This window comes from Anas platyrhynchos, chromosome Z, assembly GCF_047663525.1.
Source record: "Anas platyrhynchos isolate ZD024472 breed Pekin duck chromosome Z, IASCAAS_PekinDuck_T2T, whole genome shotgun sequence".
NCBI lineage: Eukaryota > Metazoa > Chordata > Aves > Anseriformes > Anatidae > Anas > Anas platyrhynchos.
Window position 1 is genome coordinate 85,000,620 of NC_092621.1, and position 16,755 is coordinate 85,017,374.

Genomic DNA, 16,755 nt, shown 5'->3' on the forward strand with positions numbered 1-16,755 from the left:
TCTCCCACACTAAGGTCAGGTTGTCCTGAGAAAATAACATAAGAACCTTTTTTTTAACCTATATAAAATTGTGATTCGTTTTCCAGGAGCTGGATCACCCTGACAGGCCGAACGGTAACACAAGCCTGAATCGACCCTGAAGGCGTTTGCCTATTATGATCCAGATACGTGGGCAGAAGACAGATCCTGGGACTATAGGACCCCAGTATATATACTTAATAGAATAATTAGGTTATTAGCTGTAATAGAAATAGTTACAAATGATGAGAACTGCTTTGTATCAAAATTGCCTAGCTTTGGATTATTTACTAGCACAAGAAGGAGAAGTCTGTGGAAAATTTAGCTTTAGTAATTGCTGTTTAAAGATTGATAAAAAGGGTGTTTCTTCCTAGTAGCTGATAGAATGTTATGTTCTGGTTTAGGATGAGAAGAATGTTAATAATATGCTGATGTTTTAATTGTTTTGAATTGTTACAGAGCAGTGCTTACACCAAGCCAAGGACCAAGCCAAATTCAGCTTCTCCCTGTCCTGCCAGCAGGCAGGCTGGGAGGAGGGCCGGACTGCTCGGGGTTAGGTTGGGCATCGGACAGCAGGTGGTGAGCAATTGCATTGTGCATCACTTGTTTCGTACACATTATTACTAGTAGTACTATTATTATTATTATTATTATTATTATTATTATTATTATTATTATTATTATTATTGTTGTTGTTGTTATTATTATTATTGTTATTATTATTATTGTTATTATCTTCTTGTTTTTATCTCAACTCACAGGCTTCGCTTTCCCATTTCTCTCTCCCATCCCAGAGAAGGAGGGGGGGAGGTGAGCGAGCAAACACAAACCTGGAAGGATATGGAATGGGATTTATTTTCATGGCTGCCTGGTGGACCATGGGTTAAAAGAGTGTTATTTTTATTGTGATGTGGTGTAAAGATGTTATTGTTTGTACCTTGTATGATACCTTGTCTTACATTATTAATACACCGGGTGATAAATAGTACCTTGGTAATAACTTCATTAAAAAAAAGAAGGGAATATGTCAATTATGATGCTTAAGAATTGGACCCTCCAAGAACAAACTGAGGAAATCCAATTGTTAATAACAGAAGAGACACGAATTGGGGATATTAAAAAGAAGATAAGGGATTGTGAGGAATGTTTTAACAATTCCAATTCGTGTCCATAAATTCGTGTCCATAAAGAACAATTCTGTTTGAATCCTGTCTGCCTCTGGGCCCTGCACTGGCAATTTAGTTCTTGAACCACAGATGCAGTGTGTCCCAGTCTCCCCCTCATTCTAGTCAATTTATCACGTCTTCAGAAAACACTCCTTAAATTTATGAACCTGTTTGCTTTTGTTATTCCGGACTTCTATTTCTAACAGTTACAGCCTTTTTTCCTGTCTTCTTCGAGATTAACTTAACACTGCTATAGATGTGTCTGTGAATGGCTGGGGAAGAAAGTTTTAATTACTCGTGAAGCGTCAAATAAGAAAGCTGTTTGTGTTTGATGTCTGGGAGTTTCAGAACAACTGATAACAACTAGTGACTGTTATGGGATACTATGAGGATCCTTGGTATCTGGCCAGGGGGGCCAAGAGATTAAGAGGAAGAAAAAAGAAGCTGAAGGACAGTTGGGAGACAAGACCTGCAGAAAGTGTTCCATAAACTTGGAATGGTGCCAAGTGAGTACAAAGGGGGAGAGGAAGACTACGAGCCTTCAGCATGAAAGACCCCTAGAGATCCCCAGAGGAGACTGATGCGCATGCTCCAGTAGGAGGAACTGGACCCCGGAAGCTAATTATAATAATCTATTTTGTTAGAAGTAGTAATGAATATGTATTAGTCTAGGAGCATAAAAATCAGCTGCTTGATGTAACTGGTGTGTGCATCCTGGTGGAGCGGAGACTCCCGGTGCACCCAGCGCTGTTTGCTTACCTCTATTCCTTTATATTCTTTTAATAAATCCTATTTTTTTATTTAATCCTAATTTGAATCCTGAGCCATTTATAACATTGCGAACACAGAAGAGTGGCTATTAAATTGGGGGAGAAAATATAGCACAAAGAGGCTGGAGATGAGAATGGTTTAATTAAAGGGCAGGGGAATGGGGAGAAAAAGAAACAAAAGAAACAATAAGGCCGCGGGGAAGCACAGAGAGAAGGAAAAAGAAATATTCTCTACTTCCCATCAACGAGCGATGTTCAGCCATGTCCTGGGAAGCAGGGCATCAAAACATGCAGTGGTTGTTCAGGAGGAACAGCCCCCTTCCCCACGGCAACCCCCTGTTTATTGCTGAGTGTGGCATCAGGTGCTATGGAATGTCCCTTTGGTTGGGTTAGGTCAGCTGCCCTATCGATGTCCCCTCCCCATCACCGCCCACCCCCATTGATTTCCTTTGATGAAGTGGCCAACCATCTGGTTGCCCAGGGGAAGCCAGCTGATGGCACCTCTTTGGATTTCAGCACAGCTTCAAGACAGCTTCTCACTGTCTCCTTCTGGACCAATTGGGCAGCACACAGCTAGAGCAATGCATAATGCGATGGGTGAACAAGGGGCTGACGGGTCGCGCTCCAAGGGTTATTGTAAATGGGGTCGCATCAGGGTGGCGGCCAGTCATAGGGGCTTCCGCAGGCCTCCATTTTAGGGCCTGTTCTCTTCGGTGTTGTCCCGACTGACTCGCATGTAGGACTTGAGGGCAGATGGAGTCCATTTATGCATGATGCTAAACAGGAAGGAGTGGCTGACTGCATCGAGGGGAGGAAGGCTTTGCAGAGAGATCTCGACAAAGCAGAGAGCTGGGCAATCCCCAGCAATATGAGGTTTAGCAAGAGCGAGTGAGGGATTCCACGCCTGGCAAGGGGCAACCCTGGCTGTATGGACAGCACAGCCCTGCAGACAGGGATCTGGGGGTTTTGGTCGATGGCAAGTTGAATGTGATTCAAGCACGGGCCCTGGCAGCCAGGAGGGGCAACAGCATCCTGGGGTGCCTCCAGCACGGCATCGCCAGCCGCTCAGGGGCAGGGATTGCTGTGCTCTGCTCTGTGCTCTTGCAGCATCACCTCAAGTCCTGGGTGCACTTTTGGGCAGCACACTAACAGAAGGACATCAGGTTATGGGAGAGTGTCCAAAGGAGGGCTTCGAAGTGGTGGAGGATCTGGAGAGTAAGACGGATGAGGAGCACATGAGGTGCGCGTGTTTGTTCAGCCTGCATGAGACTGAGGGGAGGCCTCATGGCGGCCGGCAGCTTCCTCACGAGGGCAGCAGAGGGGCCGGCGCTGAGCTCTGCTCTCTGGGGCCACTGACAAAACTCGAGGGAATGGCAAGGAGATGGGCCACTGGAGGCTCTGGCTGCAGGTGAGGAAAAGATTGGACACCACCACGGGGCTTGGCCACTGAAACAGGCCTCCCAGGGAAGTGGTCATGGCAGCCAAGCTGCTGGGGTTCACCAAATGTCTGGCAAGTGCTTTCAGACACATGCTTTGGTTTTTGGGGGTCACCCAGAGCGCTGGGCTCTCAGGTCACCCAGCGGTGGGCTGTGAGGTCACCCAGCAATGGGCTGTGACCTCACGGCCCTCGCTGCTTATCTTGGGGCGCCGTCAGAGCCTGGCCCAGCCTGGCTCGTGCCTGGACTCTGGCTGAGCGTTTGTGCGAGGCTTGGAGTGCCGAGCAAGGATCTCTTGGGAGATTTGTTGGAGCTGTGCTGTGGGGCCGTTGGCAGCTGCTCTCGGTGCCCGTCCCCGCAGCCAGTGCCTGCGTTTCCCCGGCCCTGCCTGGCTCAGGCAGCCGGGGCTGTGCAAGGAGTGCTCGCAGCAGTGCAGGTGAGCTGTGAGGCGACACGTGCCCCGGGGCTGGGCTTGGGGTTTTGTCCTGCTGAGGGGCCGGGGCACTGCCGCTGCCTGCCCTGGCTCAGCCACTGACCCTGGCCTCTCTCCTTCTTGCAGCGCACAGCAGCTGTGGCAGCGGTGCCAGCCAGGGGAAGCAGCTCCCCATCTGCAGCTCTCCCCAGCCCGCTGCAGCGAGCCGACACCATGGGCGGTGAGGCCCAGGACATCACCTGCCCTGTGTGCCAGGGGGCCCCCAAGGAGCCCAGCTACATCCTCCCCTGCCTGCACCAGTTCTGCTTCGGGTGCGTCATGCGCTGGGTCCAGAGAAGCAGCACCTGCCCCCTCTGCAGGCAGCGCATCACCTCCATCCGCTACTCCATCTGGGCGGAAGACGACTTCCTGGAGGTGCAGGTGGCCCCCGATGCAGAGGCGCAAGACGACAGCCCCCAGGACGAGCAGGGGGCTGCAGAGCCCATGCCCCAGCCTGCCGTCAGAGGCCTCCCGCCCGAGGAATGGGCAGCCCTCTTCAGGGAACACCTCGAAGTCCTGGGGCCGCTGCGCTCCTGGGTGCGCCAGCAAGCCAGGGAGCTCTTCGATGCTGCCTGGTGGGACCAGGACATGCTGGAGGCCACCGTCGTCGCTTGGCTGTGCCGCTGTGGGCTGGATGAGCACGCCTTGGTGCGGGAGCTGCGGCCCTTGCTGCAGGGCCACACGGTGAGCATTGTGCAGCGGCTCATCTCCATCATGGGGGAGATATGCAGCGAGGAGTACCTCGAGGAGCTGGGCTTCCTGGAACCGCGTCCTGCCAGCCAGCTCTACATGGACAACGGCCCTGACGTGGACCTCGAGGGCTCCCAAGACACCGGGGAGCCAGAAGACAGCCTGGAGGCCACCCCCAGCCCTGCTGCCTCCCCCCGGGACACTCCTGTCACCAGCCTGCTCTCCTCCAGCAGCGCGGAGGATTCTGACATCGAGGAGCTGCCCAGCGCCTCCAGTGCCGCCCTGCCTGCGGGTCCTGGCCAGCCGCCCGCTGCACCCATCCCTGAGGAGCAGGAGGAGCTCTTCTCAGAGCCTGAAGAGGAGGAAGCAGAACACGCTGCAGTGCCGGGCTGCAGCCACGGGCCCTCTCCTCCTGGCCAGGGCAGGGACAGCTCACCTGGGGGGCCCCGGCGCCCCCCGAAGAGGAGGGCCGACAGCAACCCGGACTCTCCCCAGCCCTGCAAGAGGCCCCCGCGCCTTTAGCAGGGCACATCTGGTTGTCATCAAAATAAAGAGTCGTGACACTGCCACAGACAGTGTCTTGGGCTTCTTCGTCGAATCCCAGAATCCTACAGTCATAGAAATCACAGAATCACAGAATCACAGAATCTCTAGGTTGGAAGAGACCTCAAGATCATCGAGTCCAACCTCTGACCTAACACTAACAGTCCCCACTAAACCATATCCCTAAGTTCTACATCTAAACGTCTTTTGAAGACTTCCAGGGATGGTGACTCAACCACCTCCCTGGGCAGCCTGTTCCAATGTCTAACAACCCTTTCAGTAAAGAAATTCTTCCTAACATCTAACCTAAAACTCCCCTGGCGCAACTTTAGCCCATTCCCCCTCGTCCTGTCACCAGGCACATGGGAGAACAGGCCAACCCCCATCTCGCTAGAGCCTCCTTTAATATACTTATACAGAGCGATAAGGTCACCCCTGAGCCTCCTTTTCTCTAGGCTGAACAAGCCCAGCTCCTTCAGCCGCTCCTCATAGGACTTGCTCTCCAGGCCCCTCACCAGCTTCGTCGCCCTTCTCTGGACCCGCTCAAGCACCTCGATGTCCTTCTTGTAGCGAGGGGCCCAGAATGTCGAGTGGCTCAGGTTGGAAGGGGCCTTAAAGACCACCTAGTTCCACTCCCCCTGCCATGGCCAGGGATGCAACTCACTGGCCTCACCCAACCTGGTGATGGGCAATGTCTGCCCACTCGCTCAGGACCCACAGGACCCAATTATAATTATTAACAACCTATTTCTAATAGGTTATTATAATTATTAAGGTAATTAATTAATAATTAATGCTAATTATAATAACCTATTTTTTAGAAGTAGCAATGAATATGTATTAGTCTAGGAGCATAAAAATCAGCTACTTGATGTAACTGGTGTGCGTCCTGGTGGAGCGGAGACTCCCGGTACACCCAGCGCTGTTTGCTTACCTCTATTCTTTTAATAAATCCTATTTTTTTATTTAATCCTATTTTGAAGACTGAGCCATTTCTAACAACCTCATTTGGTTTCTTCCTGCCCAGCTCTCCAGCCTGTCCAGGTCTCATTGTACTCAAAATTCTCATTTGTACTTTCTGTACTACTAGTGTTATGCTTGTGCCATTTGGTTGGAAAGGTGAAATTGAGAATTTTCTTGATATTAGTAGGGACTCTGTGTTCAGAATATACCCCTGGCCATTCATGGGTAGCTTCTTAGCACAATAATCAGTACAACTGCCAGCAATTGCAAACAGTTGTGAGAGTGGCTAACAGATATGAGTACTGCTGGCATATGTCTGTCTATGAGGAAGCCCATTCCTTCTTGTACTTGCTGCTCATCACCGTCCCCACTCAATATCTACATACTGAATTAATGTGATTCCAGCAGGTGACCTTACTTCTTCTAATGTCTTAGCCAATTCAGCATGTGTTGGTGCAAGTCTGTGCTTAACCCCCTGGGGTAAATGAGCAAAAAATGCTGTATTACTTCCAAAGTAAAAGCAAATTTGTCTTGTTCCTGCCGTGGTAATGTGACCAAAAGGTATCTCTAACACCAACGACAGCCATCATTTAAATCCTGCTGTATTAAGCAGATTAGGTATGTCAGACAGACTGGGTGCTGTGGCAGTCAATGGTTTAGTAGCTGCATTCAACTTTCTGTAGTCTACTGTAAGCCACCATGTCCTTAATATTTGTAACTGGCCACAGTCCTTTTTGGCGCCCAAGGTGGGGCTCGAGGGTTGAGATAACAATAGCATTGATTGAAGTATTTACAACTAACATCTTGATAGTCATAATGCTTGGTTTTCTGGCAATACTTTTCTCTGTGGATATGTTGTATGTAGCCTACTCTCTGTTTTCTTTTTTCCTTTACATCCGATCGGAGAAAGTGTTGAAGTCTGTGCTTGTTTTTTTTATCGTGTCGTGCTGTAACATACCGGCCTTCAGTTTTGTTTGGTATTCAGGCCCGGCATGGTTATCCTCCTGGTCTCCTGGAGATTATCTTATTGAAAATATTAAGAATTACAGCGCCTTCTTTTTTGCCCCTAGCAGTCAATCAGTGAATAATATCGGGTGTGGTGCCTTCTACTTTTCTCCCTGTGGGCTAATTCCAGCAGCCTTTCAGTATCTTGGATACCCTTGGTCAGATATTATCCTCCTATTACTAGGTCTTGTGTTTGTCTTCTTCCCCAAGGTAAAGCAATTTATTATTATATTAATATATAATAATATTATATATTATAATATTATTATATTATATTATTATATTATAATAATTATTAGTAATAATATATATATGACTATTATTTCTATAATAATATAATTATTAGTATATTATACTAATACATATATATACATATATAAGTTTAATACTATATATACTATATATATATAGTATATATATATATATATATACTAATATACTATACAGTATATTATACAAATATAATTATATACTATATAATATTTTTATTATATATAGTACTATTATTACTACTAATAATAGTAGTAATATTATGTTATATTATAATATAACTAATATATTATATGTTATAATATTATTATATAATATTATTATATTATATAATATTATCCAAGGACCTGTCCCCAGACAAAGTTGTGGGTGGCAAGGTGTGTGGGGGGATTTGGGCAGGTACCTATCACAGTTTTCTCCTCCAATGGTTCTAAATTTCACCCCTGAACAAGTACAAAATCCAAGAAAACTGCTACAATGTTTGAAAGACGTATGCCCTGACCCTGGCAATACTAGAGAACTCCACCAGCTTGCTGCACTCTGCTGGGGTCTGGCTTACGCCTATCAGATGTCAATTAACATTGCCCAGCACCCTCAAGGGGATAGGGAGGTTCTTGAATTTGATGATGAGACAGCACACACTGTGACCACCCCAGAGGACCGACCATCTGTGGTATCAGTCGCCCCTGTAGTAAAGACGAAACAGTGGAAACGGAGATCAGGTCGTTTAGTACGGGAAGAAGCTCCTCCTACAGATGAGGGAGAAGAAGAAAAGGCAAGCAGCTCTAAAGCAGCGTTATCATGGCAACATCACAAAGAGACTGAAATCATAGATGAATCAGAAACTACTCGGTCTCTGTCCTTGAGTGAGCTGCGAGAACTACGAAAAGACTTCAGTCGCCATCCAGGTGAGCACATCCTCACCTGGCTGCTTCGATGCTGGGATAGTGGGGCCAATACCCAACAGCTAGAAGGCAATGAAGCCAAGCAGCTGGGATCCCTTTCCAGAGAACGGCTCATTGATAGAGTAATTGGAAGAGAGGCACAAGTTATCAGCCTCTGGAGGCGAATCCTAACAGCTGTGAAAGAAAGTATCCCCATCAAGAGGCTATTGTCTACCAAGTAAACAAATGGACCACTATGGATCAGGGCCTCCAGCAGCTGCGGGAATTAGCTGTGCTGGAGATGCTTTATAGTGATTTAAACAACGCCCAGGTACCTAAAGACCCCGATGAAGTTCAATGCACAACATCCATGTGGCGGAAGTTTGTACAGGCGGCACCCCTAACACATGCCAGCACACTGGCAGTGATGGGTTGGGAGGAGGGGATGGGGCCAACTGTGGACACCGTGTCCAACCAGCTTCATAAATAGGAAGAAAATCTCTCTGCCCCAGTACGGGGCTGCATTTCAGCTGTGGAGAGACTGTCCCAACGGCTAGATGAACACATAGCTTCGTCCTCACCTAAACGAAAAAATCTTTCGGCCATCAAGCGCCAGCAGTCCCCGGCTCAAACAAGGGAGAATCCGGGACGCACACCGCGAGGCACCTTGTGGTTTTATTTACGTGACCATGGGGAAGATATGAGGAAGTGGGATGGTGAAGCGACCTCGGCCCTAGCTGCTCGGGTACGTGAGCTACGGAAAGATCCAGCAGCAACAAAGAGGGCCCCTAAGAGGATTGCTGCTCCAGTTTCTGTTGGGCAGTCCCCCAGAGGCAGTAGAAGGAATAGTATTACTCCTGACCCTGATGAAGAGACTTCTGCTTCACATTTGGAAGAATTAATTGATAGATACTCCGACCAAGACTAGTGGGGCCCTGCCTCTGGCCAGGTAGAGTGTACCCTAATGCCATCAGGCCACCAAGGGGCAGAACCCATCTCTATCTCTGGAGTGACGGGGGGATCCCAAGAGCTAACCATATTGGAAGCTGAAGTGAGTCTAACTGGGAAGGAGTGGCAAAAGCACCCCATCGTGACTGGCCCAGAGGCTCCGTGCATCCTCGGCATAGACTACCTCAGGAAAGGGTACTTCAAGGATCCAAAAGGGTACCGGTGGGCTTTTAGCATAGCTGCCTTGAGCACAGAGAAGATTAAGCAGCTGTCTACCCTGCCTGGTCTCTCACAAGACCCTTCTGCTGTAGGACTGCTGAGGATTGAAGAACAGCAAGTGCCAATTGCGACTACAGCTGTGCACTGGTGGCAATATCGCACCAACCGAGACTCCCTGATTCCTACCCAGGAGTTAGTTCACCATCTGGAGAGCCAAGGAGTGATCAGCAAGACTCATTCACCTTTTAACAGTCCTATATGGCCAGTGCGAAAGTCCAATGGCGAGTGGAGGCTAACAGTGGACTATCGGGGCCTGAATGAAGTCACACCACCACTAAGTGCAGCAGTGCCAGACATGCTAGAACTCCAGTACGAACCAGAGTCAAAGGCAGCCAAGTGGTATGCTACAATCGATATTGCTAATGCATTTTTCTCTATCCCTCTAGCAGCAGCACGCAGGCCACAATTTGCTTTCACTTGGAGGGGCATTCAGTATACTTGGAATCGACTGCCCCAGGGGTGGAAACACAGCCCTACCATTTGCCATGGGCTGATCCAGACAACACTGGAACAGGGGAACGCTCCTGAACACCTGCAGTACATCCATGATATCATTGTATGGGGTAATACAGCAGAAGAAGTTTTTGAGAAAGGGAAGAAAATAATTCAAATTCTCTTGAAAGCTGGCTTTGCCATTAAACAGAATAAGGTCAAAGGACCTGCACAGGAAATCCAGTTCTTGGGGGTAAAATGGCAGGATGGACGTCGCCACATTCCGACGGATGTGATCAACAAAATAACACTTATGTCTCCGCCAAGTAGCAAAAAAGAAACACAAGCTTTCCTAGGTCTGGTGGGATTTTGGAGAATGCATGTGCCCAGCTATAGTCAGCTTGTGAGTCCTCTATATCGAGTGACTCGGAAGAGGAACTCCTTCGAGTGGGGCCCTGAGCAACAACAGGCCTTTGAACAACTCAAACAAGAAATAGCTCGTGCAGTAGCCCTTGGGCCTGTCCGTACTGGACCGGCTGTGCAAAACATACTGTACACTGCAGCTGGGGAGCATGGGCTCACCTGGAGCCTCTGGCAGAAGACCCCAGGAGAAACTCGAGGCCGACCTTGGGGGTTCTGGAGCCGGGGCTATCGAGGATCAGAAGCCAATTACACCCCAACTGAAAAGGAAATATTAACAGCATATGAGGGGATTCGAGCCGCTTCAGAAGTTGTTGGTACAGAAGCACAACTTCTCTTGGCCCCACGGCTACCTGTGTTACATTGGATGTTCAAAGGGAAAATCCCCACTACACATCATGCAACTGATGCTACGTGGAGTAAATGGGTAGCGTTAATTACACAGCGGGCTCGAATGGGAAAACCCAACCGCCCGGGAATCCTGGAAGAGATCATGGACTGGCCAGAGGGCAGGGATTTCGGAGCACCAACAGAAGAGGTAACTCGTGCTGAAGAGGCACCACCATACAATGAGTTGCCAGAAGACAGAAAGCAGTGTGTGTTGTTCACTGACGGATCCTGCCGTGTGGTAGGGGGCTATCTGAAGTGGAAAGCTGCTGTGTGGAGTCCCACACGACAAGTTGTGGAGGCCATGGAAGGGGAAGGTGAGTCGAGTCAGTATGCAGAAGTGAAAGCTATACGACTGGCCCTAGAAATTGCTGAAAGAGAAAAGTGGCCGGTACTGTATCTCTACACTGACTCATGGATGGTGGCAAATGCGCTGTGGGGGTGGCTGCAACAATGGAAACAGAACAACTGGCAGCGCAGAGGTAAAGCTATCTGGGCTGCTACCCTGTGGCAAGATATTGCTGCCCGGGTAGAAAACCTGGCTGTAAAGGTACGTCATGTAGATGCCCACATGCCTAAGAATCGTGCTACCGAAGAACATCAGAACAATGCAGAAGTAGACAGAGCTTCAAAAATTGAAATAGCTCAGGTGGACCTGGACTGGGGACGTAAGGGTGAGCTGTTTGTAGCTCGATGGGCCCATGAAACATCAGGACATCTGGGGAGGGATGCCACTTACAGATGGGCTCGTGATCGAGGGGTGGACCTGACCATTGAGGCCATCACACAGGTTACCCATCAGTGTGAGACCTGCGCTGCAATCAAACGAGCCATGAGGGTAAAGTCTCCCTGGAATAGGGGGAGATGGCTTGGATTTTGTTATGGTGAGGCCTGGCAGATTGACTGCATCGCACCACTTCCACAAACCCACCAAGGTAAACGTTACATACTCACCATGGTAGAAGCAACTACTGGGTGGCTGGAAACATATCCAGTAAAGCATGCCACGGCCCAAAACACTGTCTTGGGCCTGGAAAGACAAGTGCTGTGGCGACATGGTACACCAGAGAGAATTGAGTCCGACAATGGGAGTCACTTCCGAAATAATTTGATCACTTCCTGGGCCAAGAGACATGGCATTGAATGGGTGTACCACATCCCTTATCACCCACAAGCCTCTGGGAAGGTTGAGAGGTACAATGGACTGTTAAAAACTATGCTGCGAGCATTGGGTGCTGGGACATGGAAACATTGGGCTATAAATCTACCAGAGGCCACTTGGCTAGTTAACAACAGGGGGTCTGAAAGCCGTCCTGGTCCTGCTAAAACAAAACCCCTACACATTGTGGGAGAAGCTAAAGTCCCTGTAGTGCATGTGGGGAAGTGGATGGGGAAGGCAGTGTGGGTTGCCCCTGCCATGCGAAAAGGCAAACCCACTCGTGGGATTGTCTTTGCCCAAGGACCAGGGTATACCTGGTGGGTAATGCAGAAAGATGGGGATATCAAGTGTGTGCCACAAGGAGATTTAACACTGGGAGAAAATTAATCTGTTATCCAAGTTATGTGTTGTAGGAGGACACTGCAGAACCAATGACAGGTCAACTTGGCAAGGAACCGGGCAAGTGCAACAGTGATGTGAGCTAAGCTGGTGCTGGTGTCAAGAAAACCAACTTCGCCTGCCCTAAGTGACCACTTTGACAGATGAAGCTGAAACCATCAACAGTTTTTATGAGCATTTTGGGAAAAGACCTATAGAATAAAGAGAAGTACAGACATAAAAATGCTTCAATGGGCAGAAAACAATGGTGATGAGAACATCTATATACTAAACTGTACCTGATTGTGACACAAATGTTATGGAATAAGGGGTGGAAGTTGTGTTGGGTCTGTCTGAGCTGGAGTCACCTTTTCCCTGCAGCAGCCCGCACAGTGCTGTGCTCTGCACTCGTAGCTGGAACAGCACTGATACCACTCCAGTGTTGTGTCTATTGCTGCGTAGTGCTGGCACAGCATCAGGACTCCTTCCAAGCCCCCAAGAGCCAGCAGGCTGGGGGTGGGCAAGTGATGGGGAGGGGACATTGCCGGGGCAGCTGACCTAACCCCACCAAAGGGATATTCCATAACACCTGATGTCACACTCAGCAATCAAAGGGGGGGCTCTCGTGGGGGAGAGGGCTGTTCCTCCTGAACAACCACTACGCGTTTGAGGCCCTGCTTCCCAGGACGTGGCCGAACACCGCTCGCCGATGGGAAATAGAGAATAATTTTTCTCTCTCTCTGGGCTTCCGCGCGGACTGATTGTTTCTTTTGTATCTGTTTTTCCTTCCCATTCCCTTTCCCTTTAATTAAACCTTTCTCATCTCAAACCTCGAGTTCTCTGTGTTGTATTTTCTCCCCCTTCCTTCTGAGGAGAGGGGGAGGGAGAGAGCGGTTGTGGTGGAGCTTGGCTACCCACCTGAGTAAAACCACCACATCTTCAAAAACCCATTAGTGAGATCTTTAGAAATGGATTGTAGGCAATTTCACAGTGCTCAGGGGTTGGGGCCCTTGCTCAGTGAGGAGGGGCTGAGGCAAAGATGTTTGGTCAGACTGCAGAGGAACCTCAGGGCAGCCTTCTCAGAACTACAAGGAGGGCAGCAAGACAAAGCCAAGCTATCTCAGCAGGGCATGGTGCGATGATGACAAACAGCAGGCATGGGGGTACAAATCACCAAAGGGAGATGGCAATTCTTTGGGTGTTATATAAGGGTGTTCTGGTGTCCCACAGACCTTGCTGATGCTGTTTTAAAATGATTAAAAAAGCGAGGTAGGAATTAAAATTATTTCACTTATTGCGAACACAGAAGAGTGGCCATTAAATTGGGGGAGAAAATATAGCACAAAGAGGCTGGAGATGAGAATGGTTTAATTAAAGGGCAGGGGAATGGGGAGAAAAAGAAACAAAAGAAACAATAAGGCCGCGGGGAAGCACAAAGAGAAGGAAAAAGAAATATTCTCTACTTCCCATCAACGAGCGATGTTCAGCCATGTCCTGGGAAGCAGGGCATCAAAACATGCAGTGGTTGTTCAGGAGGAACAGCCCCCTTCCCCACGGCAACCCCCTGTTTATTGCTGAGTGTGGCATCAGGTGCTATGGAATGTCCCTTTGGTTGGTTTAGGTCAGCTGCCCTATCGATGTCCCCTCCCCATCACCGCCCACCCCCATTGATTTCCTTTGATGAAGTGGCCAACCATCTGGTTGCCCAGGGGAAGCCAGCTGATGGCACCTCTTTGGATTTCAGCACAGCTTCAAGACAGCTTCTCACTGTCTCCTTCTGGACCAATTGGGCAGCACACAGCTAGAGCAATGCATAATGCGATGGGTGAACAAGGGGCTGACGGGTCGCGCTCCCAGGGTTATTGTAAATGGGGTCGCATCAGGGTGGCGGCCAGTCATAGGGGCTTCCGCAGGCCTCCATTTTAGGGCCTGTTCTCTTCGGTGTTGTCCCGACTGACTCGCATGTAGGACTTGAGGGCAGATGGAGTCCATTTATGCATGATGCTAAACAGGAAGGAGTGGCTGACTGCATCGAGGGGAGGAAGGCTTTGCAGAGAGATCTCGACAAAGCAGAGAGCTGGGCAATCCCCAGCAATATGAGGTTTAGCAAGAGCGAGTGAGGGATTCCACGCCTGGCAAGGGGCAACCCTGGCTGTATGGACAGCACAGCCCTGCAGACAGGGATCTGGGGGTTTTGGTCGATGGCAAGTTGAATGTGATTCAAGCACGGGCCCTGGCAGCCAGGAGGGGCAACAGCATCCTGGGGTGCCTCCAGCACGGCATCGCCAGCCGCTCAGGGGCAGGGATTGCTGTGCTCTGCTCTGCGCTCTTGCAGCATCACCTCAAGTCCTGGGTGCACTTTTGGGCAGCACACTAACAGAAGGACATCAGGTTATGGGAGAGTGTCCAAAGGAGGGCTTCGAAGTGGTGGAGGATCTGGAGAGTAAGATGGATGAGGAGCACATGAGGTGCGCGTGTTTGTTCAGCCTGCATGAGACTGAGGGGAGGTCTCATGGCGGCCGGCAGCTTCCTCACGAGGGCAGCAGAGGGGCCGGCGCTGAGCTCTGCTCTCTGGGGCCACTGACAAAACTCGAGGGAATGGCAAGGAGATGGGCCACTGGAGGCTCTGGCTGCAGGTGAGGAAAAGATTGGACACCACCACGGGGCTTGGCCACTGAAACAGGCCTCCCAGGGAAGTGGTCATGGCAGCCAAGCTGCTGGGGTTCACCAAATGTCTGGCAAGTGCTTTCAGACACATGCTTTGGTTTTTGGGGGTCACCCAGAGCGCTGGGCTCTCAGGTCACCCAGCGGTGGGCTGTGAGGTCACCCAGCAATGGGCTGTGACCTCACGGCCCTCGCTGCTTATCTTGGGGCGCCGTCAGAGCCTGGCCCAGCCTGGCTCGTGCCTGGACTCTGGCTGAGCGTTTGTGCGAGGCTTGGAGTGCCGAGCAAGGATCTCTTGGGAGATTTGTTGGAGCTGTGCTGTGGGGCCGTTGGCAGCTGCTCTCGGTGCCCGTCCCCGCAGCCAGTGCCTGCGTTTCCCCGGCCCTGCCTGGCTCAGGCAGCCGGGGCTGTGCAAGGAGTGCTCGCAGCAGTGCAGGTGAGCTGTGAGGCGACACGTGCCCCGGGGCTGGGCTTGGGGTTTTGTCCTGCTGAGGGGCCGGGGCACTGCCGCTGCCTGCCCTGGCTCAGCCACTGACCCTGGCCTCTCTCCTTCTTGCAGCGCACAGCAGCTGTGGCAGCGGTGCCAGCCAGGGGAAGCAGCTCCCCACCTGCAGCTCTCCCCAGCCCGCTGCAGCGAGCCGACACCATGGGCGGTGAGGCCCAGGACATCACCTGCCCTGTGTGCCAGGGGGCCCCCAAGGAGCCCAGCTACATCCTCCCCTGCCTGCACCAGTTCTGCTTCGGGTGCGTCATGCGCTGGGTCCAGAGAAGCAGCACCTGCCCCCTCTGCAGGCAGCGCATCACCTCCATCCGCTACTCCATCTGGGCGGAAGACGACTTCCTGGAGGTGCAGGTGGCCCCCGATGCAGAGGCGCAAGACGACAGCCCCCAGGACGAGCAGGGGGCTGCAGAGCCCATGCCCCAGCCTGCCGTCAGAGGCCTCCCGCCCGAGGAATGGGCAGCCCTCTTCAGGGAACACCTCGAAGTCCTGGGGCCGCTGCGCTCCTGGGTGCGCCAGCAAGCCAGGGAGCTCTTCGATGCTGCCTGGTGGGACCAGGACATGCTGGAGGCCACCGTCGTCGCTTGGCTGTGCCGCTGTGGGCTGGATGAGCACGCCTTGGTGCGGGAGCTGCGGCCCTTGCTGCAGGGCCACACGGTGAGCATTGTGCAGCGGCTCATCTCCATCATGGGGGAGATATGCAGCGAGGAGTACCTCGAGGAGCTGGGCTTCCTGGAACCGCGTCCTGCCAGCCAGCTCTACATGGACAACGGCCCTGACGTGGACCTCGAGGGCTCCCAAGACACCTGGGAGCCAAACAACGAGGGCTCCCAAGACACCTGGGAGCCAGAGCTCGAGGGCTCCCAAGACACCGGGGAGCCAGAGCTCGAGGGCTCCCAAGACACCTGGGAGCCAGAAGACAGCCTGGAGGCCACCCCCAGCCCTCATGCCTCCCCCCGGGACACTCCTGTCACCAGCCTGCTCTCCTCCAGCAGCGCGGAGGATTCTGACGTCGAGGAGCTGCCCAGCGCCTCCAGTGCCGCCCTGCCTGCGGGTCCTGGCCAGCCGCCCGCTGCACCCATCCCTGAGGAGCAGGAGGAGCTCTTCTCAGAGCCTGAAGAGGAGGAAGCAGAACACGCTGCAGTGCCGGGCTGCAGCCACGGGCCCTCTCCTCCTGGCCAGGGCAGGGACAGCTCACCTGGGGGGCCCCGGCGCCCCCCGAAGAGGAGGGCCGACAGCAACCCGGACTCTCCCCAGCCCTGCAAGAGGCCCCCGCGCCTTTAGCAGGGCACATCTGGTTGTCATCCAAATAAAGAGTCGTGACCCTGCCACAGACAGTGTCTTGGGCTTCTTCGTCGAATCCCAGAATCCT

General features: G+C 51.4%; 1 protein-coding gene across 1 annotated transcript; it reads right to left on the reverse strand.

The window, feature by feature from the left end:
• Positions 1-14,764: 14,764 nt before the first annotated feature.
• On the reverse strand, positions 14,765-16,372 carry LOC140000696 (uncharacterized). The gene is made up of 2 exons (XM_072031347.1): positions 16,256-16,372; positions 14,765-16,189 (listed from the first exon to the last, which is right to left on the reverse strand). Exons 1-2 carry the CDS (start codon positions 16,329-16,331, stop codon positions 15,099-15,101), a joined length of 1,167 nt encoding a protein of 388 aa, XP_071887448.1. The 5' UTR covers positions 16,332-16,372; the 3' UTR covers positions 14,765-15,098.
• Between the last annotated feature and the right edge of the window lie 383 nt (positions 16,373-16,755).

What these genes read in the sequence shown, in the direction of transcription:
- LOC140000696 (XM_072031347.1), bottom strand. Translation starts at nt 16,331, where the DNA reads ATGAGGGCTGGGGGTGGCCTCCAGGCTGTCTTCTGGCTCCCAGGTGTC. An exon ending in CCTCGAGCTCTGGCTCCCCG is followed by an intron (nt 16,190 to 16,255) that starts GTGTCTTGGGAG and finishes TTTGGCTCCCAG; the next exon opens with GTGTCTTGGGAGCCCTCGAG.